Raw genomic sequence first — 27,275 nt, forward strand, 5'->3', positions numbered from 1 at the left:
TAATAATGTCGATATGGAAAATATCGTTCACTTCCTGTGTTGACCGGAAGTGATGGCAAGCTTTCAGCTGTCATGGCTGAAAAGAGGAATGTTTTGGGGCTGCCTCTGCTGTTTTTACTAACAGCCGTGGCCCTCCTGCATTTGTTCGTCTGTCCGTTCACTAAAGTCGAGGAGAGCTTTAATTTACAAGCGGCGCACGACATTCTGTATCACAGGCTGCACTTTGACGAGGTAAGCAGGTGTTATACATGCTACATGTGACAAGACAAACATTGTGACAACGTTACACAAACCATACAGACAAACGCTCACAGTAAGTATGTATGTTATAAAATATCACATTTTAAAAATATTTTTACAGAGCTTTTAAGTATGAAGTTATAGAATCATATTAGGTTGCAGTAATAATTCCACTTTATGTATATTATTGAGATTTGAGTGGGTTTATGTTGGATTTATGTTTATGCGTTTGTTTTAATATGATGGCCAAAATATTAGAAACACCTCTGCAAACTGCAAACCTCAATAGTAAACATAATAGTTCAATGAACACCTCTCTGACCTCAACCAAACAGAAACATTATAAGCTTCAGTAACAGTAGGATTTATGGAAGAGCGGTGTATACATGTAGGTATTTATCATAACATTCACAATAATATAACAGAATGCCAAAAGAGTTGAGAAAATAGTTGTTAAAATTTTTGAAGATGAAGTTTATAAGTTAAAAATAAATACTGTATTATGATGTGGTTGTATTATTGCTTCTCCTGTCTTTCAGTACGACCATCATGAGTTCCCCGGCGTGGTGCCACGGACTTTCCTCGGCCCCCTCTTTATCTCCATGCTCTGCTCCCCCGTCGTGTTTCTGTCCTCTCTGCTGGACGCACCGAAATTTTACACACAGCTGACAGGTGAACCACAAACATCTCACTTCCCGATCTGCTGTCTTGTCAAAAACAATGTTTCCTCTTTGGTTTTTAAACCGTTTGAATAAACGTTGTTTTCTCCGTGCAGTCCGAGCTTCCCTGGGACTGTGTGTTATCTGTGCGCTGTGGCACATGCAGAAGGAGGCGAGGAGGCAGTTCGGCTCCACGGTTGCAGGGCTGTTTTGTCTGATGTGTGCTTCTCAGTTTCACCTCATGTTCTACAGCACCAGAACGCTCCCTAATGTGTTTGCACTGCCGATAGGTAAGATACATCTGTGATAATCACCATAATCAAGACTTTTCTTGAGTAAATGTACCAGTGCCATGATTGTAGTTCATTTTTTCTTCCCAGTTCTGGTAGCATTCACGTCTTGGATGGCTCAAAAATACGGAAGATTCATCAGCCTCTCTGCTTTAGTCATCATTGTGTTCCGGTCAGAGCTCTGCATCCTTCTGGGACTCATGTTACTGATATCACTCCTGAGCAGGAAGCTGGGGCTGCTGCAGCTGCTTTACTATGCTATTCCTGCTGGGATCTTGTCACTGGGTGAGTAGTGAACGTAAAGTATGTGAATGGCACATAATCCGTTATCAATAAATGTTCCAAACAAGGTTTAACTTCTGTTCTCTTGCACAGCTCTGACTGTGGCCATCGACACTGTCTTTTGGAGGAAGGTTTTGTGGCCTGAAGGTCAGGTTTTGTGGTATAACACCATTCTCAACAAAAGTTCCAACTGGGGAATATCCTTTCATTTATTCAAGTAGACTCACGCTTAAGTTAAGCTGTTGCTTGTGGATTTATTTTTTGTTAATTTAATATTGCAGAAAATCTTTAATATTGATCCCCCTACCCCACCAGTTCTCCTTGACTCTCTTCTCCCCAGTAAACCTCTCCCTTTCTGTGGTACTTTTACTCTGCTGTACCCCGCGCACTGGGCTGCACGCTGTTCTTTGTCCCCCTCGGCCTCCTTGACAGGCGGATGAGGCTGTTGCTGCTACCCACCGTGGGCTTCATCCTCATATACTCGCTGCTGCCCCACAAGGAGATGCGCTTTATCATATACACTTTTCCCGTGCTCAGCTTGGTGGCTGCCCGAGGCTGTTCTTTCATGTAAGTCGAAACAGAGTAGGAAATGATGTATTCCAACTCTAACCAAACACTGTCGTTGCTTTATGAGTCAAATATGACCTATAGAGTCCAGAAATGATTCACCTTTCTCCTTTGTGCTTTAGTTTGTGTAACTACCAGAAATCCTGGATCTATAAACTGGGCTCTGCAGTCGTGGTTGGCCAGCTGTTGACCAATGCAGCGTACTCGAGTATTTGCCTCTACGTTTCCCACCACAACTACCCAGGGGGCAGAGGAATGCACGAATTACACAGGCTGTTGCCGGTCACAGCAGGTCAGAATCACTTTCAGCATGTTTACATGTAACTTGAGAAGAAAGTAAGAAACACTTTTAACTTGCCACTTTTAGAAGGAGCTAAAAGTCAATACTTTCTATTTTATATTTAAAATTTGAATCACTAAAAATGTGGAACTTTTTTTTGCGCATATATCCACCATATTAGCATACTTAAGTAGATTAACTGTGCATGAGACAAAGTAATCTTAATTTTTCAGTGATCACATTTCTTGAAAATATGTATAAAATATTTGTTCAGAGACTATTTTTACATGATACACAATACCTTTGTCTCCCAGATGTCTTTGTTCATATTGACACATATGCTGCTGAAACTGGAGTATCTCGCTTCTTGGAGCAGAACAGAAACTGGAGGTTAGTGATTTTTTTACTGCAGGTTGTTAAAAATAATCTTTCCAATACTATCACTTTTGTAATACTATCACTTATATTTTTTTAACAGATATGACAAACGTGAGGACTTGAGTATCACAAGCCCTGACATCAAAATGTACTCACACCTACTGATGGAGGCTAATGTCACCAAGATACAGCTAGTCAAGGACACCCATCAGCCTCTGGCCTTCATAGAAGGTTACAGCAACATTGCCTTCAACAAGTTTCACTTCCCTCCTATCACTGTGCGATTTGAGAGAAAAGCTGTGCTGATGGAGAGAAAGACTGGGCAACAAAAAGAGAGACTATAACCGGAATGAGGTGTTGAATGAAGGAGTTATGTTCACTGACCAAAAAAATAAGTCCAAAGGTGACCAAAACAAGTGTTCTCAAGGTTACATTGGGATGTTTTTTCTAGGTATTAAATAACGTCTATCATTTATATTTGAGTACAATTCAACTGCTGACATGTCAAGTAGTAAAAATTGTTCTCTACGCTCATGTTGATGTGTAATAAATTGCATTTCCCCATGAAAAAATTAAATGTCTTCTCGCAGACTGCTAAACTTATCTTCTAGACTGCTTTGTATTTTTATATTTTTGTAGATAGATTTCATATATAAATAAAGCAGTTTTCTGAGTGAAAGAAACCAGTTTTCTGAGTTCTCATCTCTAATGCATAAAACCCACCTCCCCCCCAAAAAAACCTCCGCAATATTGCATAAGGAAAACCTTTATTTACAAATGACCACAAAATTTGCATGGTTCCAGTCTCAATGCTAAAACATTTATCAAATTAGGTTCAGAAGTCATTTAATATAAAAATGTACAGTACATTGTTTTATTCAATAATAAACCCATAATTTAATCCCCTGGACATAAACTTAAATTGTGCTTAAGAGACAAATTGTATATTCCAAACAAACTGCTTATTCTGAAAATACAGCAATATTATACATGTTCTTATTAAAAACATTTCAGCAAGTAAAAAAAAAAAGCCTATTTCTAAATGACAGTACCATGAGCCACAAATTCACAATGAAAATTAAATAACATTAACTTAAAACATCTTTCAGTCACAGCATTTATTTTTGGGCCATGTTTTCATTCAGAAAACAACTCTCTGCATCTATCTTTAATACATAATCAAAAAGCATCCTGATGTGATCTGCGCAATTTAACAAAATATTTACAGCATTTTGACCTGAAGTAGTTTTGGATAAGGCACAAGGAGAGAGTAGACACGGAAAACGAGAACATCAATTTACAAGCAAACACATTATCACCAACCCCTACAGCTAGAAAAACCCTCCCTCCCTGATACACTTTTGACTGAGACTTTTCATCACGACAAAGTGTTTAACAGTAGTACACAGAATACAATAAAACCTCCAAATTCTGGCCTTTGCATTGAGAATCAGTGTATAAATTGATATTTTACATTTTGCCCAACAGAAAACCCCCATTTCACAGCTATTCAACTTGGTCCTTGATAAAGGGTTTTCAAGTTAATGGTCAACAAAAATCAGTACTGAAAATAAATCAAAGGGAGGTTGACCTTGAGGAAGAGCAGACCCTCCATGTTTTCCAGTAAAGGTCTGGGCTGATTTAGGGTACAGTTGACACTAGCTGTGCTGAACAGCGTCTCTGCTGGGACGATATTGGGAGGGCAGCCCACGTAACGGGCAGCTACTTTGGCAAGATCGGGCCACAGGAACTTTTTAAGGTTCCAATAGTCAAGGGGGTCACAGCTTTGATCAAGTATGTCTTCCTCAAAGTATTCCAGCACTGTCATCTCTGAAGACTTTGGCTTCTCCTCGTGTTTTATTTTCTGTCGGATGTCAGACATTAGAGACCAAAGGTTGTCCGTGTTTGAGTGGGGGGTGTCAGATGAAACAGGGCCCTCACTGCAGCCATTGGGCAACGGAGGCTTAACAGCCTCTGAGGTAGAGGAGCACAATTCGAGCTCCTGGATTAGATCTTGTTTACACTGCTCAGCTTCTTCCTCTGTGAACAATGAAGTCTTGTATCGTGGGTCCAGCATGGTTGCCCAGGTGTATCGTGGATCGCGCAGAGTTGCGGACATTCTGCTCACCATGGCTTCCTGTAGAGACTTGAGCATATTGTCTATGCCCACAGTTTCATCAAACAGCAGGTCTATCTTTCTGTTGAGGATGTGAATGAGTGGTATGACTTGTCCCAGAGTGGCAGTGCGGTTGCTCATCTCCATGTAGGCGACTTCAAAAGGTTTCAGTGCATTGCAGACCGACAACATCACCTCCCACTGATCGCAGCTGATAATTTCCCTGAAATTGCACTCAATCGACATCTCGTCAATGGCTGTTTTCTGTTCCACCAGCCGCTCCAGCATAATTAAGGAAGTTCTCCATTTGGAAGGAACGTCCTGTATCAGTTGGTTCTCCGGCAACTGGTGGGTCCTCTGGAGCTCAGTCAGCTTCTCCTTTGCCTTTGCTGAGCGGTGTACACGTTCACAGATCTTTCGTGCAATACTCAGAAGGTTCTGAACCATTCTCTGGCTCTTTATGGCTTCGCTAACAATGAGGTCTATAGTGTGTCCAAAACACTGCATGGTGACATGGCCATGGTCCTCCAATGTGTTTCTGATGGTGTTGTTATCGGTTAGAGTGAACCCCTTTTTCAGCCCTGATGAAGTGATCCAAGAATCCCACAGATACTCAAGCTGCTTTGGGATGTCATGCATATCATGATCACAGTCTATTTGTGAGACACTTAAGAGAGCAGAACAGTGGAAGTCCTGACCGGGCGGTCTGACACTTGACTCGTACGTTGCCCAGTGGGCAGTAAGGGTCAGGTATTCCCTTGTCTGGCTACTGACCCAAATACTAGTTGTGAAGTGGACAACACCGCCTTCAGCCTCTTTCAGGTGGGTCAGCACAACATCCTTCACCTTTTCGTACATATCTGGTATGGCAGTGCTGGTAAAGTAAGAAGAAGGTGGTAGAGAATACTGAGGCTGTAGGAACTCTAGTAGTCTGTTCAGTCCAGCATTCTCCACCATAGCTGATGGCTGAAGATCCAGTGCGAGCATTTCTGAGATAAGTTTGGTGATTTTTTTGGCAACCGGGTGGTTTTCATCAAACCTCTCACGGGTCTGTTCTGGTACATACACAGAAGTGTCCATGAGCTCTTGTTTAACTTGAATTTCAGCAGACGGCACATCACCTGAGATAGTATTGTTACTTTCAAGAACATGTCCATGAAACCTCTGCATGTGCCTGAAGAGGCAGCTTGTGCCAAGGTTTGTAGTCTTTTTGCCTCTGCTAATTGTGCGGCTACAGTGCAAACAAACCACCTTTGTGGGGTCAGTAGGTGAAATGGAGAAATGATTCCACAGTTTTGACGTCTTTTTGCTGAAAACAGGCAGGGTTTGTGGCTTTTTCTCACTGGCTGGGCTCTCAGTTTCTTTGGTTGAAACTGCGTCCGTCGTGTTGAGATTCATGTAGGGATGAGGGGAGGATTCCTTCTCATCTGTGCTTTTTTGGTTTTTGAGGACGTCTGGGTGGCGTCTCATAAGATGCCTCATCAGACAGCTTGTACCAAAGTCACCCCGTTTTCCCCGGCTGATGACGCATGGACAGTAACGGCACAGTGCTTTTAACTGGTCAACTGGTGACACTATGAAATGATGCCACACTTCGGATTTCACCCGTTTCATGATCTTCTTGTTTTGCTGGAAAACTGAATGATCCTGATTGAGGCTGGGGCCCTCAGAGAGGTCGCATGGTGAGGAAGTTAGGGGTGTATCCTCCCTGTGAGTTTTGAATGAGAGATTGAGAGAGGACTCCTGCCCTGAGAGATGCATCACCTCATCAGATTCCTCTTTTATTCCCATGCTTTCCTCTATGCTTTGGGGTAATTCATCTAATATGGTTTCTGGTGAGGATGGGAAAAGGGGCGATTCTTTTTTCAGTTCCAGTGGATCCTGAAGTTGTGTGCGGGACAATAGTGAGGGTGGGTTTGTGTAGGGTGGGGGAATGTGATTGCCCTGTCCATTTTCCTCAATGACAACCTCTTTGTGGGCCCTCCACATATGACGAATAAGACAGCTTGTCCCAAGATCCTTCCCATTTTTACCCCTACTGAATTCATTCATGCAATGGATACAAACTGCTTTGGAATTGTCCGCAGGCGACAGGTAGAAGTGTTTCCATACAGCTGATCTCCGACGGGAACTCGAGCTTTTAGGGGTCCCAGGAAGGCGCTCGGGCCCTACATCTGAAATGTCGTCAAGGTTGTTTTCATTGGAATGTGAAGATGAGAGCGTGCTGCAAACAGTGTCAGTATTGGCAAACAGTTCTAGATTTGGTTCGACTTTGGGCAACACTTCTTTGGATGACAGGTCTGAAATTTCAGCTGAGGAGGTGGACGGTGAAGTGTTCTTTGAGGCAGAAGAAATAACGCTATTTGTTAAGTCTCCATTTTTTGGTGAGTTTGGGGAGGGAGGTATCAAAGATGAGGCAAAAGAGCTAGTCAGATTATTTGAGGATACGTCTGCTCCGTCTTGTAAAAGCACAGTGGGATGAGCCCTTCGTACGTGCCTCATTAGACAACTTGTGCTGAGGTCTTTCTCATTCTTACCCCGACTGAACTCTTTCATGCAGTATAAACAGATTGCTTTGGTACTGTCTCGTGGCGATATGCAGAAATGGTTCCATGCAGGGGATTTTTTTCTCGGGTTAGTATTACTCCTCATAGATGACAAAAGGCTCTGAGTGACAGCATCCATGGCAACATCATAAAGGGTACTTGTGTATCCACTTAGTAAATTACTATAGTCGTCACCATCTCTAGTTACAAAAGGGCCAATTGAGCTACCAAATGCCAGTGTTTCATCATCCTGAGTTTCCTCCTCCAAACCATTTGCATCCCCCATTGCCTCATCTTTGATATGTTGACTTTCTTCATTACCATTTTCATAATTTTCACTCTCCATATTTAGCTCTGTATCAATATTTAGGCATTTGTTTGAAAGAGTGGGGGAAGCTGGATCAGTCTCACTTGCTTGATCTGACTCCAACTGTTTGTCATCCTGAGAAGATAAAAGAAACGAAGGGGGAGAGTCTTTATCCAGTGTTATTGAGGAGCAAGCGGGTGACTTTGCATCTGCAGTCTCATGAGGGGTAATGCTGTAGGATTTGAACACATAGCCATCCTGACCCTCAATTTTCAGGCAGGTCCCTTTTGCCTCTCTTTTTTTACTTTCAATGGAGCCATTAGGTTCACCGACCAGCTCCTCAATCATGCGACAGACCTCTTCCTCCCCATCCATGGCAGCAGCCCAAAGGTTCCTGTAGGTCAGGTCTGCGTTGTCGAATGTAATCACTTTTTGCCAGGTGTAGTCATCGATACTGCAGCTCTCAAGCAGGTGTTGTAATGAGCGTGTGGCTGTCTGGGACACAGGGTCTCTGCTTGTCCCTCTCCATTTAGGACTGAAGTATTTCCACCTTTCTGCACACAACCTAGAGAGGAAGAAAGAGAAAATAGATCAGCGTGTATTCTTAAGAAATAACAAGACTCCAAAATAACAGGTAATATAGACAATCTAAATTTGAATTTGATTTCTAAAACCAATTAACCAGTGCGTGGCAGCAACAAACTGTGTGTTGACATTAGACGTCACAACTCCTGCTGTTAAGTCAAGCTTCACAAAACTCTGCCCCCTGCTGACCACTTTGATTTTACATTTGAAAGCACCTTTGTGGGAATAAACATGGAAATGTTTGAATTTACGAATTGTTAAGCACTGCCCGAACACATGATTAGATTTGGTCTCTGAGGGTACAGGGCCTCATTTACATGTGGAGGTTCAGTGTGGCCTTCAGGTCGTCTGGAGGACCTGCATTCATGGGTCACAGTTTAGATATGCAAGCAGCCACCTGGGGAATGGTAATGATTCATCAATGCCTGGAACACCTCTTGAAGCTTCTTCAACTTAACTGTTGATCAGTTCAGTCAGCTCTCTCTCAGAATTATAATACCCTGTTTTCATCCCTACAAATGAAATACTCTTCTCCTCACCCTTTAAAACAATGTGCAAACATATTCCTGTTATTATTAGACTATAAATGCTTACCAAAGAAATGTTTAGAACATGTAGAATTTTGTGACTTTAGGTATGCAATGTAAAGCTTTTTTTCTCATCACATTTGATCACGTATAACTTCATGGTACAGTAGATATATGCACATCCGAAAATGTGTTACAACTCTACAAACATGGTGCTTAAATCTTTACCATACTAAATGTGGATCTGTCTGTGCAGACATTTTTATTACACTGACGTCAGCAGCTGTTGGCACTGAATAGTACCTCTTGAGGAACTAATACCACTCGTTGTTTCTGGTTGAGACAGACCAAACCCAGTGACTACCCATTTAAGGAACGCCCAGTCTGCCAGTTTTACCATAAAATAACCCTGTCCAAATGCAGGTAGGTGTATAAGTTTGAGATTTATCAATACTCGCAGTGAGATATGCAAAAAACATAACCATTTAGCTAAGTACCTTAATGGTTCCAATACTCAGCTTTTGTTGGAACTGTCTGTTAATATTCTGTAATGTCTATTAGTATATAATGTCTAATATTCAATTGAGCATTAGTGATGTAAATATTAAAAACTCAAAACACAATTCAATAATTAAACAGCATCAAATGGTTGTTGGGTTGAACCTACAACTCTCTAAAACAACAGTTGAAACAGAAACTGATTACATAATCTTCATGAAAGATTTATTTAGTGCCGGGCTGTTGCATTAGACGACTACTACTTTTGGCTGGGTGTCCATCATAAACTGGTAACCGAGTGAATAAAATGTAGTGAACAATACACACCATATTCTGTTTAGCACGTGTCTTTATGTTTGTATGTATATCTGTCTCTGTAACTTAAACCACCGGCTGTGGGTGCAGATCAAAATGTGGGACTACTTTGCACTGTGTTTAAGACTATGAACATTATTTTCCTTATGTCACTAAAGATTGTGTCGCTTTATTATAACACAGTTAAGATCGAGCATGTTGTACATACATATAGCACAAAACCAATATTGAGACAAAATGTAGCTTTATCTACAATACATGAGCAAGCAGTATGGTCAAGACATAGAAGAGGGTTCACATTGCACAAGATCCAGTACGTGTACATGCAAGACATACCGTTAAGCTCTGGTTTGCCTAAGTACACAAGGATCGCCCAGATGTAGTCTAACCTGAGGCAATCTATAATAAATGGTCAAACAAACAAAAAAAATCATTCATTTATCTTAATGTAACCGGTATAATCAACTGCATCATCTATTATTAAACACATGGTTTAATTTAAGTAGGCACCCGAAAACAAAAACAGGCAACGTTAAGCCATTTCCTAAGTGAGCACTGACAGCCAGTTTTTCCGGGTTTGGCTTAAGTGCGAGCCAGGAAGATGCGAGAGGACAGCAGAAAATTACCAGCGCTCATTAGCTTTCATCTTCACACAACACACCGACTACCCCACTGGTTTCACGTCTACACACCGGCTTTCGGTTCAACCCTCAATGAACAGCAGCTAACGCAAATCCTGAAACGTCTCCCGCCCTCATAAGCGATGAATATTTCACGTTATAATTCAACATTTGTGGCAGTTACGGCTACATCATCAGTAAACACCACGGTGGCTATCCTGGTGCTAACAGGGGGCTAGCCGCGAGGCTAATAACGACACAAAAACAACACGCAGGTTACAACACTCGTGTCACATGGCTTTGTGGCGTAAATATTCCACATAACGTTAACTTATACAGCTAGTCAATTTACGTGGCCAGTGAAGTGAAAGACGTTCAGTATATTTCGGACCACACCACGACCGCTAGCTGGTTAGCTGCCAGCTAGGCCACACACACACACACACACACACAGGACATACAAGCTAACCTGGCGAGGCAGAACCCAGCCGTGGCAACACACGAACCACACGGGATCCGAATCAGACCAGCGCTCGCCACGACGTCCACGCTCAAATTAAACCGTCCCCAGACACGTACACGAGCTCAGGGTACTTACTGTGAAGTGTGACGTTAGGATCACTGAGGTTTCGGCTCCTAAACGGTTAAATATGACACATTTGATTGATCCGGAGGGGGGTTCACTTTGTTGCTTTTGTCTCCTGGTTTGCTATAGCAGTTCACGTTCGGCCGGAGCAGCTCCACACAGCGTCGGACGGAAGGAACATGTTTTAATGATGTCACCGGCCGCGGGGTCTTCACTATGGCGAAGGGGGTAACACGTTTAATGCCACATACATAACACCCTGCTCTACCTTTATTTCCACTCATTAAAAATCAGCCATACGCCACTAGATATTAAAATAACAGCTGAGTGTCCTATTGAGATACGTTGCTTTAAATATAAAAACACACATTAACTATAAATATCAACTTAACGGAACATTTTCAAAATAAAAGTAACATTGAGCTGTAATAATAATGCGAATTAGACGTCGCCAAACTACGTAGTTGCTAAATTATTCATTATTATCGCTTTGAATATTATTATATATTATAAAGAATTTCAAAATAAAGTTGAATTAAGCGAACAAACGACGACACACAGGCTACGTACGCTTGTTACTACGAAATAAGCACGGTTTAATGAATGCATGACGCTGCCGTGTGATGCATTCACGGTCCGGGGCTGCAGCTTGGATTTCATATAGGAATATTTAATGTGGTTTTATCCCCACGGCAAGACGGGGTTTCTGGACCTCAGACTGGGGCGAACTGGTCACCAGGGTGGGGCATTTCTACCCGTAGTTTGTTGTTGTCGTCCAGCCTGTGTCCTCCGGACTGTCCTCTGTGACTAGAGGAGAAATGCTGAATCAATAGCCCCACACACCATGACAGATATACCGATTTGAAAGTCATGACTTAACACACACCCCGATCCGGAGAGCCCAAAACAGAGATAGGTCCCCCCCTTTAGCTTTATTCGGAAAGTGTGCCGCTTGTCTCGCTTCGTGCTTTGTTTTGGCGCTTTGTCTGCGTATGTGCTAGTAAAGGATTGACAAAATGCAACGCATTGATCGTGTGACAGATGGGCTTTTGTGTAGAAAATCTACGACTCACCACCACCACCAACATGACCTCCAGCGTCACACGTAGAGTAGTGCGTACGGGTGGGAGTTGTCTGCTGAAACGCATTGTTGTGTTGGGGGATGAGCCGTTCGTAGTGCTGCTGCTGCTGCTGCTGCTGTTTGCTCCTGGTCGACTATGGCTAGCGAGCGACTCTTAACCCTATGAATGGTTCACAAAAGCAAAAAAAACAATTGTGTGTTCTCTGCGGGATTTAAAACCGAAACTTCACTGGCACCAAGCAGGCATCTTTCTCTTTTTATTAGTCACTGAACAGACCCCAGTATCGCCCGTTGGATGAGAACACTGTGTGCGGATTTAGAGCCACTTAGCAGGCCGTGTCGCCATTGCTTTGTACGGCTGCTGGCTAGCTACCGTCTTCAACTGGCGAAACTGTTGGTGAATCCGAGGTACGTGCTTTGGTTTTATATTGCTTTTTTTTTTTTTGGCATGCAGTGCGTCTGCAAAACCGTCTATTTAATGTTGCACGTTGGGTGTGAATTAACAAACGTTGCTCTTGTTTTTGTTAGACGCCATTTGTTCCGTTAAAGGGGGTGGCTAACTCCTCCTGCTAAGTTAGCTCTCTGGGCTAGCTGGGCTAATGTTATTGTTAGCAACTTTGACTGTTTGTCGTTAGTTTGGAAAAAAAAGAAAAAAAAAGAAAAAGAAATTTCATCTCTGCACCAAATGGGCAAGTGCTAACTCATGCGCAGTCATATTGTAAAAAAAAAAAAAAAAAAAAAAGGGGGTCTTGTGTGGCCGCCTCCCACCGCATTTAAATGCCTCGGCTCATTGACAAAGCTGCAACGTACTATACTACAGCACAGGTCACAACAAACTGGGAGATGGTCACTGTAGTTTGAAGAGTCCGTGAAAGCCGCACCACCCCTTTTTGCTCCATAATAAAGCTGGTGTTAAAGTATAAATGCATTCAAATCACACAATGTTAAACCAGTGTTTTGGTCCAAGGTGTATTAGTATACCTGTAAGTGTCAGTGTGAAACAGCTGCACTATCATAGCTAGAATGAATGGTATTACTAATCTACACATCTCGGTTGCAGCTTACACATTGTTCTAAACATTTTGGGCTTGTGCTGGGTAGATAGATAGTTTATGGATCCTGAGGGAAGTTCAAGCATCCCGTAGCAACATGAGGCACAGTAAACAAACATTAAAATGAACCTATAACACAGTAAACAAACGTTAAAATGACAGTAAACAAACATTGGAATGAACCTATAACACAGTAAACATGTATTAAAATGAACCTGCATCATAAATCTGGTTTTAAATAAATATGTGCAAAGAAATTCAAACCCTGGGCTAAAAAGTTAAACCTGTGTTAAGATCTTTACAAACAGAAAACTGTATAAAAAAGTAAAAATAGAATTTTTTTAAAAATAGAACTACTAATAGAGATTTAAAAAAAGGGGAATCAAGGTCACAACATACAGTAGAGGTAATGCAAATAGAGCCAGAATGTACTGTGTTTTAGCTACCTCAATAAAGTGCGTCCTCTCTGTCTTTGCTTTAACTCGCCCAGCGAAATGCACGCAGATCTCTTAACCGTTCCTCCCCGCTCTGTGTCTCCGCAGCAACACGGAGCGTCAAGATGAAGAAGAAAGCTCGGCAGCACCGGGTCGCGGTGCCGCAGAGGCCGCCGTCTCCCATCAAGCCTTCGCCCAACAAGCAGATCTTGACGTACGCCCAGGCGCAGCGCATGGTGGAGTTCGACATCGACGGCCGCGTCCATCGGATCAGCATATATGACAAGCTGGACGTGATCTCAGACGACGACCCCATGGTGCAGGAGATGATGGAGTGCACCAGCAATAAGGAGAATGCTGAGAAGCCGCAGCAGCAGGTCCTACTGAGGTCAGTGAGGTTAAAAAACAACCAGGAGAAGAGAAACGCAGCGCTGGGCATCACTGCTCATGGAGAAGGAGGCGGACATCACGCTGGTGTTAATACCGGACCAAAGCTTCCGGAACCTAAATTTCGTACGGTGGAATATAATCTTCCGGCAGTTCCTAAGCGTTCAGCTGCTTTTTATGAATACACTGAGAAGACAGAGGAAGAGCTGGATGAGGAAACGGAGTATGACATGGACGAAGAAGACTATTCCTGGCTGGAGTTGGTCAATGAAAAGCGGAGAAGTGAAGGGGTCAGTCAGGTCTCTCACAACGTCTTTGAGTTCCTCATCGACCGCTTTGAGAAAGAGCTGTACCTGGAGAGTCTGGATAAAGGCAGCGAAAAGCAAGCTCCCATCGACGAGGACGCCGTCTGCTGCATCTGCATGGACGGAGAGTGTCACAACAGCAACGCCATCCTGTTCTGTGACATGTGCAACGTGGCCGTGCACCAGGAATGTTACGGTGTGCCCTACATTCCCGAGGGCCAGTGGCTCTGCAGACACTGCCTCCAGGCATCCACCCAGCCCGCAGACTGCATACTCTGTCCTAACAAGGGCGGAGCGGTGAAAAAGACGGACGACGACCGCTGGGGTCACGTGGTGTGCGCCCTCTGGGTCCCCGAGGTCGGCTTCTCCAACACCACCTTCATCGAACCCATCGACGGCATCAGCCACATTCCTCCAGCCCGCTGGAAGCTCACCTGCTACCTCTGCAAGGAGAGGGGCGTCGGAGCGTGCATCCAGTGTCACAAAGCCAACTGTTACACTGCCTTCCACGTCAGCTGCGCCCAAAAGGCCGGCCTCTTTATGAAGATGGAGCCGATCAAAGAGGTGACGGACACGGGAGAGCCCACGTTCTCTGTGAAAAAGACGGCGTATTGCGGAGCTCACACACCCAACGGGTGCGTAAGGCGGCCTCTTACGATATACGACGATGCCAAACCTAAAAATGGACTATGTAAGAAGGCGGACAAAGGGAGAAGCGCCAGTAGAGGACAGTCAAAAGGGAAGCAGAAGAAGAAGAGCAAGAGTAAGAAGCCCGAGCCTGAACCTGAAAGCGAAGATCCGACACCTGCTACTGTGCCTACATTTCCTGCTCACAGGTATGTTCTCTTTACGTTTACGGCATAGATCGTTGGTGTGCGTGGTAGTCCAGGGAGGGCTTTCTTGTCTTTCTCAAGGACACTGATGGGACATAATGTTGTTGATGTGCAAACATTGGAGGATTTGAGCTTGATTTGGTCTGTATCGAGTGTGTTCCCATTGTCTGTTGCGTCCTAGCTGTTGGTCTCTCTCCCCGTCTGTATTCTTCTAATACCCCGTCTCTCCGGCTCCTCTAGGTTACAAACCATTCTGAACCAGGTGTCAGTCCAGAAGAAGAAAGCATTTGTGGAGCTGGTCCTAAATTACTGGACACTAAAGAGGCAGTCCAGGAATGGGCTACCCCTCATCAGACGCCTTCAGACAAGCATGCAGTCTCAGAAGAATGCACAGCCGGTTTGTTCATCTGTCAGTCAACCACAGAAGGCTTTTATCTTCATTCTAACTTTTACCAAAGTACAAGTAGCTTTTAGAACTTCACACATTATTTTGATCTCTTTTTATTTATTTTATTTCAATGTTTTCCTCTCAAGCTCGATCATTTCCGATTGTGTTCTTTAATGTATGCGTTTTTTTATTTATTTCAGAGGCAGAACGAGGAGGAGAGCAGGGCACTGAAGGACCAGCTGAAAGAATGGCACCGCCTCCGGCACGACCTGGAGAGAGCTCGGCTGCTGCTGGAGCTAATCCGCAAGAGGGAGAAGCTCAAGAGGGAAGAGGTAGGTGGAGGAATCAGCTGGTACATGGGGTTAGCCTTCTATCTGAGCCTGTGGCCACCGAAATTCTGAATGAAACGGTCTGATCTTGGTATGGTCTCTTTCGTTGATGTGTTGCAGATCAGACAACAGGAGACGATCCTCGAGATGCAGTTGACTCCCTTCAGTATTTTGCTCAGAGCCCTCTTGGACCAACTCCAGTCAAAAGACCAGGCCAGGATCTTCACCCAGCCGGTTGATGTCACGGAGGTGAGCTTCAGGAGATACTTTTTAGTTGTACTGTTGTGTTGCTTTTACATTTGGACGTGCGTAAATGTTGCATTTCTTAAGCGATGATTTTACTTTTGTCGTTTTGTGTACTCTCAGTTGGTTCATTCACTGCGTGCAAAAGTTGAAACCTGTAGTGCTGTAGCAGGGAGCACCAGCAGGAAAAACAACAGACAGACACTTCCTGTTTGATAAGCCTTCAAACTGGACTTGCTGGTTCGTATTTGAACACAGCCCTTTGCCTGCTGCCGCTGTGCTGTTTCTCATGACGAGAGCCCGTGACAGTATTTCAGCAGGTGTGTTCCGTTTGACCTGTTTCTTAGCCTGATTGCCAGATCGGCTTCAGAAATGTTGCAGTGATGTCATGAGCGATAGCGTGACGCACCAAAAAGGGAGAACAATCACAGCTTTTGCTTTCACTTACATCTGTTAAAAGTCGCACTCATACGCACGACAAAGACTCAAAGCCAGCAAACAACTGCTGCCTCCATGTCACATTTTCTGACCCTGGTGAGCTGTAAATCACCACCCACCCCCACCCCCGCAGTGTTGAGCAATGTGACTTCCTGCTAAGATGAATGTGTAACTTGAGAGTACGCTGACGGACGTTTGAAAAAGGTGAAGGGTGTTCCTGTCTGCATGCCCGGCTAGCTCAGTCGGTAGAGCATGAGACTCTTAATCTCAGGGTCGTGGGTTCGAGCCCCACGTTGGGCGCTTGCTTTTGACCGAGTCGCTACATTACTGGTAGATTATTAATTTTCTCGGTTAGCTGAGCTTGTGTGGAAAGTGTTTGTGTTGGCACTAAGACTTCTAGATTTTTCTGGATAATAGTAGTGTTAGATTCTGGCCCTGCTGATGTGAATTTATTTTCTAAAGTAATCATATTTGCGCAAGATTGTTCGGTTAACAGGCCACATGCAGTCACATTTGCTTTTTATTTTCTGAAGAAATATTAAAATAGTTAATTCTCTTTGCTGTTTCCCGTAGGTGCCCGACTACCTCGACCACATCAAGCACCCAATGGACTTCTCCACCATGCGGCAGCGCATCGACGGACAGGGCTACAACAATTTGGAGCAGTTTGAGAATGACTTCAACCTCATTGTCGATAACTGCATGAAATATAACTCAAAGGACACATATTTCTACCGGGCAGCGATCCGCCTCCGAGACCAGGGCGGAGCCCTGCTCAGAAAGGCTCAGCGAGACGTGGAGAAGATCGGATTTGACACGGAAAGCGGCATGCATCTGGCGGAGGCGCCTGAAATCAAAGCACCGCCATCTTTTTCTTGGGAGGACGGTAAGGGTCACATGTTTTTGTGACATGTTTGCATCAGTAAATATATGAAAAATATTTCTCTCTGCTCATCTCCTGCTGATGACATAATTCTCTCCTTAGTGGACCGCCTACTAGTGCCAGCCAATCGGGAGCATCTTTCTCAGGAAAAGCAGCTGCAGCAGCTCCTGGAGAAGTTCGACCTGACCTGTGCCATGAAGTCCAGCCCCTCGCGCAGCAAGCGACTAAAGCTGCTCAAAAAGACCATCAACGACGTGCGCAACGAAATGAGCTTAAAGAGATCCCTACCCTCCCACCACCACCACCACCACCACCACCACCATCACCACCACCACCACTCTTCTTCCTCCACAACTCCCTCCACGTCAGCATCATCTTCATTGGCTGCCAGCCACTCAGAGCAGAGTAAACCCACTAAGGAAGACAGATTGAAGCCCAACGGACATTTTCCAGATGATGAAGGTACGTGTGGATCTGCTTTAACTCATCAAACAGCCTCTATGTGAGAGGAGAGTCACATGTCCTTAATATCCTGAGGCACAGGTCGGAGGTCAGAGATTAGCCCTCAGCTCCCAACCCAAAACACACAGCAAAGTCACATGCTGTTTGTCATACCTAGATTTAGTACTATAACATCAGCCTGTTTCCCGACCTCTAAATTACCTCCAACATGTTTTTTTGTGAGCGATTCGAAGAACAAAGTGTTGATTAAGTCTGATTTTCAGGCTACTTGACACAAAATCACAATAAACTGTCCCTGTCTGTTTGAGGGGAGCATATGAAATTTGCTCAAAATGCTACAGATGGCTCCTCATATTTGGAAAAGCAGTGAACATTAAAACTCGAATCAAGAAAGCCAAAACATAATTATGTCATTAACTGATAAAAACCATTGAACGTTAATAGGATTATTAGAGCTAATGTTAATTATTAATGCCAAATAAGATTTTTAAGCAACGTTGGTTGACACTTAAGAGTATTTATCACAGCAATAAAGTGGATCTATCTGACAGAGAAAATCTGAGGTTCATTGCAGAGTGGAGCAACAGCAGCTTTTGTGTCCAAATGGCAGAGTTGAGGGAGGGAGTTGTTTAAAAAAAAATCTAATTTCAGAAGTATACTTCAGTTCACACAAGATAACATAAGATAAGATAGACTTTAATGATCAAGCAGCGTGGAAATTCACTTGTCACAGCAGTTCATGTGCACAAGATGGATAAAAAATGACTCACAAATGAGAAATATATAGTGGTAGAGCTCCTTCTTACATGATGGGAGTAGCAGTCTGCGATGACCCCCCTGTACTCCTGCTCATTTCCTTCTGACGTTCCAACGTTGTTGGAAACAATGGCTGATCATTTAACTTGAAAATTATTCAACAAATACAAAACCTTTTTTTTTTTTTTTTTTTTTTGCGACCTCCCTCATTCTAAAAACCACAGAAGCAGACAGTTCAGGATTACACGGATGTGACAGCCGTGCTCTAGCAGCAGAAAGAAGGAGTGTCGCCGGCGAATCCTAACAACATTCTTATGTCTCTCCGTGGAACTGATCCCTGAATAGATAGCGTTATAATGAGCTGGCGGCGGCGGGGGAAGAAAAGAAATGGAAAAAGTAATTTTGCTCTCATTGTTTATTTATAAAAGCGCCCCAGTGTTATGCTAAATAGCGCCTTGTTTTACTTTTATGATAAACCCAAAAGCTATACCGTAATGTGCTGTGTCAGCGTTTTCCACCAACACAAGCGGCGCATTACTGTTGGTAATAGCGTTACAGCGTAGGTCATATTTCTTGTCTTTGCCATTTTGGGATATTGTTTATGTTTGTGCTTTTTATCGATAGCTTTTGTGTTGTTCTTCTTCCAGAAGAGGATGCCAAAGATTTCATTATGTTCCTCTGCATAGCTAATCTTTTACCACAATGCAACTTTATTTCAACAGAGAGAGAAAGGGGAAAATACATTAATAACAATTAAAAAAAACCTAAAAAGAAACATGGCAATTATTGTAAAAGCAGCCAGTTGTGCCATGACATGAATAATGTCTGTTGTGTGGGTTGCAGTTTGAATGAATAATGTTGGCTCTTTGGTTGAATTACAAGTGTAAACAGTTTGTGTCTGTTCTTTTCTTCTCTCCTATAGGGGACAAGTCCCTTCCTCCTAAGCTAGAGCCTTCAGACTCCATCCCTCCCCTCATCCACTCAGACACAGACCCGGAGCCCCCCACCCTCAAACCAATCGACGCCACCCCCGAATGTGACGAGAAGACCCACAGCAAACGCGTCAAGTTCGACGGCGAAATACCAGACCTGCTCTCCTCGGTGCCGCGCCTCAACGGCTACTCCCACGACAGCCTCCAGAACTCTCTGCTGGACGGAGACGTGAGCGTGGTGGCCACGTCGACCCTCGCCGAGCCCACGGGCACAGTCAACCGCCGCACTGCTGTGCTCTTCCGCAAGTCGAAGACCGCCAGTCCCCACAAGCCCCTGAAGGTTGGAGACGAGGGTTCGGAAGGAATCGAAATAAAAGAGGCCGACGAGGAGGAAGATGAGGACGGCGCACAGCTCGGCTCCAAATCCTTCTTATCGGTGGTCATACCCAGGCTGGAGACGCTGCTTCACAGCAAGAAGAGGAAGCACAGCGGCGGCAGAGACAGCGAGGAGGACGGAGGAGAGCACGAGGAGGAGGGCGAGTCCCCTGTGAAACGTCTCGACACTGGTAAGAAAATACAACAGCTGTGTATCACTGACTGTGCAGCATCAATATTTTTACCATCTCAAGCATTTTCGCAATTTTCTGCATGACTGAACGTTTCTTTGAGATAGCGTATGTTCGAATTCGAATGACATTTCTTCAAGGCTCCGATTAAATTAGCACCGCAGTATTTAGCTCTGCTGCCAACGTCTGAAACTGACAGAACAAACATTGCAGTGAGCTGTTACGCCAATTACAAGTCATCACAACAGACACTTGTTTACTCTTTTACATCGGTTTGCTCAAATTAGACTCAAGGTTGATTGAACAACCTGTAGCCAGTGCAGATACATGTGTATGTTAGTGTGTTGTAAATCTACTATGATGTTGCGCCTCCTCTCAGGCCTGTCCAGTGGTTTTCTGGAGGTGGAAGAGGAGAAAGAGATAGAAGACTCTAGCAGAGCCAGTAGACCTGTGGAGCCACGAAGACGCTGTGCCTCGGAGTCCTCCATCTCCTCATGTAGCAGTCTGCCGGGAAGCACCAGGTAAGCCACCAGACAGAAGACATGTCTGATCTTGAGTTTTGATCCTTCTATTGTTCTCTTGCTGGTCGTCCAAGACTTTGACCCAAGCCGTCATGAGCGCTAGATGTTTTCTTTCTAAAGTTGACTCTGGTGTGTCTTTTTTTGTTTTGTTTTTTTTGTTTCTAGCACTATTCTCAGTCTTCCAAAATGTGGGAAGGGGAAACCTGCCTTGGTCCGGAGAAACACTGTGGACGATAAGAGCGAATTAATCGCTTGCATCGAAACCGGGAATTTTGCAAAAGCTGCACGAATTGCTGCTGGTAAGTTGCCTGTATAACATATCTCAGGAATCTGCATGTTTGTGAGGATTATGTATACAGATTTTATTCACAATTTCAAAAAAATACACAGAATTCTTCCAGCAAAATATTAATAATATATATTGAAATTATGTACTTCAGGGCTACACACATTTCTCGATCCATACTGATAACTCTGATACAGTAAACATAAGTCGAAGTTATGTACTTAGGTAGTGGATTTGACACAATAATTCACTTTATCAAAGAAAACTAAATGTTAAACACGAGAACAGTAAAACCTCACTGGACTTAATAGTTAATAGAAAATAAAGTCAAATATACATCCTAAAAACGGCTGTCTCATGCAATTTCTCAATAAATATCAGGCAAAATATGCTCAGAAACGCATCTGTTGAGCCTAACTCCAAACAGAACACAGCGTTTCTTTGTAGCCTGTTGCACTCTTGCCTTGGCCTGTAGTAATACAGTACAGTAAGTAGTTGTGCATATCTCCAGCGGTCTGTGGATTCTGTAAAATATTAAAATGTTTTGAAAATCTGAAAACTATTTAGAGTTCTTGAAAATTGGCCTCATGTTTCTACTTTGAGCATCAGTTTGGTGTTTAAAGTTTAACTCGATAGAACTTGCAGACACCTGGTATTCAGACACACACACACAAAAAAAACTGCAGGGTTGGAAATTAACAGCAGCCACCAGCCAACATCTTGTGACATCTGGCAGTGACCGGTGAGTCCTTTTATAGTCTGCCTGCCATCATGGCATGTGACCATCGAGCACCTGGAGACTCTCCCACTCATCTAAAATTCATATTTGGCTAATAAAATTTCAAAAGTGGCCGGTACATTTTAATATCTGTCGTTCACTCGTGGCTCTTAAAGGGGGACAAAGTTAATTTCCCACCCTGATCTGCCGTGTGCTCCATGCACAGCTTTGGAAAATGTCTTTCTGTCTGTGCTTTTTTTTTTTTTTTTTAATCCACACATAACCTGTCTGGTGTTGTTCCTGCTTCCATAGAGGTTGGCAACAGCAATATTTGGATGCCCGCTAGTGCTGCAACAGTTGCATTGGAACCCCTAAAGCTAGTTTGGGCCAAATGTAGTGGATACCCTTCCTACCCTGCCTTGGTGAGTGTCTGCGGGAGAGAGAGAGAGCATGACAATCACTGACTGAAGTATCTGTTACTCTGATGTTTCCTTATCTTCTGTTCATGTTGGGACACATTGGAACCTAATTCTGACACTCTTGTAACACAGGTTTTACTACAGCTGTTCTTTTTGGGGTCCAGTGAACAGTTGACTTTTTGAATTTTTGAATTTTTTTTTTCCACTAGGTGGCAGCCTGTCTGTTAACCAATTTAATTTGACCTTTGCATGAAGGGACAAATGAGCAAAAGAATCTAGTGTGCATGCATTTGTATGTATGTGTGTGTGTGGGAGTGAGTGAGTGCACGTGTGTGTCTGTGTGTGTTTACACGATAGACATCCTCACCACATGCTCAATTAATTCCCTGGATGAATGCATGTTTTCCATGCGTTTGCCTTAATGAGTGTGACTGTCTTAACTCCCCTCGCGCCTCTCCTGCTGTGCGTAGATCATCGACCCTCACATGCCGCGTGTGGGCTGCCAGCACAACGGGGTGTCCATCCCCATGCCCCCCATGGACGTGCTCCGCATTGGAGAACAGATGCAGTACAAAGCCGAAGAGAAACTCCACCTCGTCCTCTTCTTCGACACCAAGCGCAGCTGGTGAGTGCCATTATTTGTTGGAGTGATTTAAAACTGCTGCGGGTTCCTCCAAGGGTAAACCTGTCAAACCCGTCCGTCAGCTGATCATTACGCTCTCGTGGCTGCGTGACATCGAATGTCAAGAGACAACAAATGACTCTCTTTGAAAATTTCACCTGGACTCCCAGCACTGGGAAAATGTTTTTCAGTCTTTAACTGTGACGATGGTACTTATCTTTTATCTGCTACTAGGAAAGTAATATTCTTCATCTTGGAGTGAACATGATGGGGCTATAACTGACATACTGTACTAAAAGGATAGTTAATAATATGACTAAACAAACCAATAAATAATATTGTTAGTTGTTAAAATATGTGTGAAAAAGCATTTTGTTCTGCCCTTTAGGACCAATCAGTTGATTAAATAAGTTCTATTTTGTGTGTTGGCACACATTTATCTTCCCTAGTTTCCTTAAAGGTCCAGTGTGTGAGATTTAGGGGCTCTACTTATGGCAGAAATGGGATATAATATGCATAACTATGTTTTCATTAGTGTATAATCACCTGGAAATGAGAATCATTACATTTTTGTTACCCTAGAATGACCTTTTTATATCTACGTATCTACTCCTCTATGTTGAATTGCCATGTTCCTACAGTAGGCCAGAACAAACAAACAATAGGGTTGTTTTTCGGAGCTGTAGTTTCTCCATCACATTTGGAAAGAAAAGGGGAAGCAAGGGGTATTCAGCTAGCTGTAATGTGCAACTTCACCACTAGATGTCTCTAAATCCTACACACTGGACCTTTTTAAGAAATACCTTCAATCCCTCCGAGTACTGCACATGACTGATATAATCATTGCAGCAACCATAGTAGCAATTTAGCACTGTTGTGACTTTTGTGATTCCTGCTGCTATTAGGGTTGAATACCAGGAATCGATGTTGCAGCATTTACTGGAAATTGTGCTGTAATTTTCTCTCATTTCCATGCAACACTTCCTGCAGAAACCCTGTGATTTTATCAAGGAAAATAACGTTTGTTCATTCCAGCTCCATAAATATGAGCATTTATTGCTTTTCTCTGTTTTATATGACTGAAGATTGAATATATTTGGACAGAACAAAACAAGCAATTGGAAGACAACGCCTTTCTCAGAGCATGTGTGATTGAATGAATACTTTTATTACAGTATTATAATTGGATCAGCTTTCACGCTAAAATTGCTGTTGCGTAGCAAAATCTGTAAGAACAAAGAAAGCACCATTATAATTAATTAGCTCTCGTTCATTGTTTAAACTAAGACTCAGTTTGAAAGAAGAACATTGAACCCTAGCTACTGTTCAGGTGTTGTATTATAGATGCTGTCTTTTTCGCCTTCAGGCAGTGGCTTCCTAGATCCAAGATGGTTCCTCTGGGAATGGACAAGACCATAGACAAAATCAAAATGATGGAAGGACGCACATCGAGCATTCGCAAGGCTGTCCAGATCGCCTTCAGCCGTGCCATGAACCACCTGAGCATAGTGCAGGACGAGCCAGTCAGCGACCTCAGTGACGTGGACTGATGACATTCGCTGCCTCTCCCCTCCCCCCCCACACACACACACACACACACACTCAGACACGCAAACTTGTACCTCTCCTGTACCAAATACCCTTCTGTAGCCCCCACCTCCCCCCTCTCTCTCTCTCTCTCCGTCTCTGCAGGAGACTCAAATGTTTACTTGGGCACCTGCTGTAACAGGTGGTGTCTCTTCCTCATCCATTCCTACTCGCACACACTCCTACCATGTGCCGATGGGAAAACGGCTGCTGCTGAAATGAATGTGTCTATCTTATCCACCTCCAGGCTTGTAACTGTGCTTAGAGACTGCTCTTTTTTTTGTCCACCCCCTATCCCCAACTCTCCCCTCACTTCACCAATCATTTAAATTCATCATTTCAAGACACACACACACACACAAAAACCCTTACATTTTGGTAGCCTTACCAAATGCTACTATGGTGTCAGGACTTTGCAGTAAGACAGAAACCTTTTTACAACTTGGTCCTTTTATTTTGGCAAAGAGCCAATCATTATTTCTGTTACAAATTATTAATTATAACTAATAATAATATCAAAAATAAGAAATAAAAGTAGCTGGTCAATAGACATGTTTCAAAGCAGCCATTTAAATTTGAAATAGGTCAACACAGATGTTACTAATGATACTAATTAAGGTTCCAACCTTAATTAGCATCATTGGTAACACCTGTGTTTACTATTTCATGTCACAATGGCTGCTGTAAAAAAGGTCCGTTAGCTAAAGTGGGCAAAAACATACATTTCCTGTTGTAGCCAAAGCCTAAGTTTATATCAAGGTCACATTTACATACTGGTCATCTCCATTTACAAATCCCTTCCTTTGTATTTAAACTGTAAATAATGTGTACAGTTGCCTGACACTAACTTATTTTGTAGTTTTGACATAAATTAGTACTGTACAGGAGTTTTCTTAGTATTTATACTTGATGCATTCTCAGCACCATGGAGTGAGTGCTATTTTGACAGTGCTGTAAGATTAAGAAGAATAAAAAATGAAAGTGCAAAAGCCTTAGTGTTAAGGAGATTAGGGCTAAAATATCATGTTTCTGATGAGTATGAAAGTATTCCCTTTTTCACTTTTTAAGTTATTGAAGTTTATAATCGTAAGCTTCCATTTGGCATTAATCCTTTTTGTATTAAAAATAGTTTTGGTATATTTTTGTTCATATATATTTATATGATTTGAATACACAGTTAATAGAGTATGTAAGTCTCTGAAGCTCATACAGACAGTCGTGGACACGGAACTTGTATCGTTCTCAAGAAACCAAAAATGTTGCTACCCAGAAGTTTTTTCGCTGATTCATTTTTCCCGTGTGATGTGTGAAATCGTTGCCAAAAAAAAGACAAAAAAAGTAAAGTGTATTTTTACGTGATACATTTGACTGTTACTTGGTTTCGCTGTAGTCGTAGGGAGATGTGCCTGCGTTAACTTATTGTAAAGTATTTGCATTACTTTATATTCGAGAAAAGACGTGCAAACTGATTGTGGGAAAAGTGGCACATTTTGTGGTGGATACTTGCCTTCTTTTTAAGTAACCTTTTCTAACTTTTTTTTGTAGTAGTAGACTTCAAGACATTTCATTTTATACTCTTTGCCTATTTTTTCTGGGTAGCATTGGGTAGTTTTGGTGTATTTCATTTTGTACTTAACTGTAGTAGTTTTTTTAATCAGGTCATATGAAATATTGCTGGGACTGTTTTTTTTTTTTTGTTTTGGTTTTTTTTTTTGTAGCAAAGCAAAAAATAAAATATACAAATATAAACACTTGCCTCTCCTTTTTGTAATTTTTTTTCTGTAGTCTCTTAGTGACAGCGCAGTATTCAAAATGAAATTAATTCTTTGGGTTCCACTTAAAAACTTATTAAATTTACATTTTTAAGGCTTATCTGGGGCACAAGGCGGACTCAAATTCTCCTTCATGGTTGGCAGGTTACTTACACTAATTCAACCTCCTACCTGCCATATGGCACTGTACCCTGCTCATCTACTCTAGTGCTCATTGTCCACGTATGTTGCACATTGTGTCCTATAGGCTGCCAAGCTACATAATGTACTGTAGGCTTCAGAGAGAGGTCAGCTTATGAACTGTGACAGCACATGTTGCGTGGACCTGACATGATCTTGACAGTCGTGCACTTCCCATGTGCTGATTAATGGTTAGGACAGTACTTCAAAAGATTAAAATAGATTTCCAAATGACTGTGTAAGAGCTGCCAGAAGCAGGTTATCCTTACCCTCCATCTTTGTTTATTATTATTGTACTCCATCACATTATTTGGCATCTAATTACTCCCAAACGATTTGTATAAAAAGAGGAAAAAAAAATCGAATGAATATCAAATTGCACAGCTTACTGAGCAGATGTGGGTGATTACTTTTGGTATGTCAAGCGTATTCCAGCAATTTTTATATGAATTTTTGAAGATCATAATTTTATAATGGAAGTTTATAATGGAGGAATGACCTCACTCGATTCAGGCCTACTCAACTTTGAAATTAAACTGCTCTGACATATGTCTAGAGAATTTGTTAGAACTTTAAAACTCTCACAACATTTCGAACCTTCAAGGTTGTGATCTGTGTCTTGATTGCTGCTACAGCTTAAGTCAAAATGACGTTTAGAGACTTCCATTAGTTCAACGTGTGATCAGGAGTGTGGTATTTCTATGCTCTCTGCTCCCACAGCTTTAAATCTACAGGAACATATATCCACAGGTGTCCTAGTTCTTGAGATCTATACCATAATGAAGGTAAAGTACTACCCTGACTTTTCTCTTTCTGTAACTGAATATTCTCAGTCTATGAGCCACAAGCTTAATCTTAAAGAAGATGTGAAGGTGTGCTGCATTTCTCTAGGATACCTGTCCGTCCTGTGGTTATTGATGTCATCCCAATCTGGGTCCAATATCAGAGCAAAAGGCTCTGAGATATACAATATTTTGTAGAGCACTGTCAAGTCTTAGCTTTAGCTCTCTTGGTACAGGATTATCCTTGTTGATTGAGCATTTTAAGTTTGAGTCCCCTGTAGTGCCAGAGGACGTTTAAGTTTGAAGATATTCTCTCGTGTTCTTGAGCTGTAATCTTAAACTGTGAGCAAGCACACCTGCTTTTTCTCAAGTAAATGCAGCTTTTCTACTGTCAATATTTGCTCTTCAAGCAACAGCAGTGGCTGCAGCCTGCCAAGTCTCACAGGCATTTTCTTCAGGAAATGCCTTCTCAGGTTATTTTTGATGCTTATGTGTATAATATT

General features: G+C 42.7%; 3 protein-coding genes and 1 non-coding gene across 8 annotated transcripts; 3 read left to right on the top strand and 1 right to left on the bottom strand.

The window, feature by feature from the left end:
- Positions 1-26: 26 nt before the first annotated feature.
- On the top strand, positions 27-3,379 carry alg12 (ALG12 alpha-1,6-mannosyltransferase). The gene is made up of 9 exons (XM_019278934.2): positions 27-231; positions 780-912; positions 1,016-1,189; positions 1,280-1,474; positions 1,565-1,668; positions 1,815-2,038; positions 2,161-2,330; positions 2,633-2,708; positions 2,797-3,379. The coding sequence occupies exons 1-9, from the start codon at positions 73-75 to the stop codon at positions 3,038-3,040; spliced, it is 1,479 nt and encodes a 492-aa protein (XP_019134479.1). The 5' UTR covers positions 27-72; the 3' UTR covers positions 3,041-3,379.
- An 85-nt stretch (positions 3,380-3,464) lies between these two features.
- Positions 3,465-11,977, bottom strand: zbed4 (zinc finger, BED-type containing 4). 4 transcript variants are annotated; one of them, XM_019278932.2, is made up of 2 exons: positions 11,870-11,977; positions 3,465-8,230 (listed from the first exon to the last, which is right to left on the bottom strand). In XM_019278932.2, exon 2 carries the CDS (start codon positions 8,038-8,040, stop codon positions 4,255-4,257), a length of 3,786 nt encoding a protein of 1,261 aa, XP_019134477.1. In that variant the 5' UTR covers positions 8,041-8,230; positions 11,870-11,977; the 3' UTR covers positions 3,465-4,254. The 4 variants fall into 4 exon arrangements, with proteins under 4 accessions (XP_019134477.1, XP_019134478.1, XP_010738759.2 ...); XM_019278933.2 differs by having other exon boundaries at positions 11,873-11,976; XM_010740457.3 differs by lacking the exon at positions 11,870-11,977 and adding an exon at positions 10,809-11,202.
- Positions 11,978-12,146: 169 nt separating this feature from the next.
- brd1a (bromodomain containing 1a) lies at positions 12,147-25,350 on the top strand. Of its 2 annotated transcripts, none has more exons than XM_019278930.2 (13): positions 12,147-12,285; positions 13,472-14,891; positions 15,129-15,297; positions 15,477-15,608; positions 15,726-15,854; positions 16,860-17,172; positions 17,272-17,631; positions 19,310-19,885; positions 20,265-20,406; positions 20,572-20,705; positions 21,723-21,832; positions 22,300-22,454; positions 23,818-25,350. In XM_019278930.2, exons 2-13 carry the CDS (start codon positions 13,489-13,491, stop codon positions 23,999-24,001), a joined length of 3,807 nt encoding a protein of 1,268 aa, XP_019134475.1. In that variant the 5' UTR covers positions 12,147-12,285; positions 13,472-13,488; the 3' UTR covers positions 24,002-25,350. The 2 variants fall into 2 exon arrangements, with proteins under 2 accessions (XP_019134475.1, XP_019134476.1); XM_019278931.2 differs by having other exon boundaries at positions 15,129-15,285.
- Positions 16,514-16,586, top strand: trnak-cuu (transfer RNA lysine (anticodon CUU)). Its single transcript has one exon. It is a non-coding gene; the product is annotated as a tRNA-Lys (tRNA).
- Positions 25,351-27,275: the final 1,925 nt, after the last annotated feature.

This window comes from Larimichthys crocea, chromosome XX (genome assembly GCF_000972845.2).
Source record: "Larimichthys crocea isolate SSNF chromosome XX, L_crocea_2.0, whole genome shotgun sequence".
Lineage (NCBI taxonomy): Eukaryota > Metazoa > Chordata > Actinopteri > Sciaenidae > Larimichthys > Larimichthys crocea.

Coding starts and splice junctions, on each gene's coding strand:
- alg12 (XM_019278934.2), top strand. CDS start 73: ATGGCTGAAAAGAGGAATGTTTTGGGGCTGCCTCTGCTGTTTTTACTA. Junction 232..779: donor ACAGGCTGCACTTTGACGAG/GTAAGCAGGTGT, acceptor CCTGTCTTTCAG/TACGACCATCATGAGTTCCC. Junction 2,709..2,796: donor GAGCAGAACAGAAACTGGAG/GTTAGTGATTTT, acceptor TTTTTTTAACAG/ATATGACAAACGTGAGGACT.
- zbed4 (XM_019278932.2), bottom strand. CDS start 8,040: ATGGATGGGGAGGAAGAGGTCTGTCGCATGATTGAGGAGCTGGTCGGT.
- brd1a (XM_019278930.2), top strand. CDS start 13,489: ATGAAGAAGAAAGCTCGGCAGCACCGGGTCGCGGTGCCGCAGAGGCCG. Junction 21,833..22,299: donor ACCCTTCCTACCCTGCCTTG/GTGAGTGTCTGC, acceptor TGCTGTGCGTAG/ATCATCGACCCTCACATGCC. Junction 22,455..23,817: donor TTCGACACCAAGCGCAGCTG/GTGAGTGCCATT, acceptor TTTCGCCTTCAG/GCAGTGGCTTCCTAGATCCA.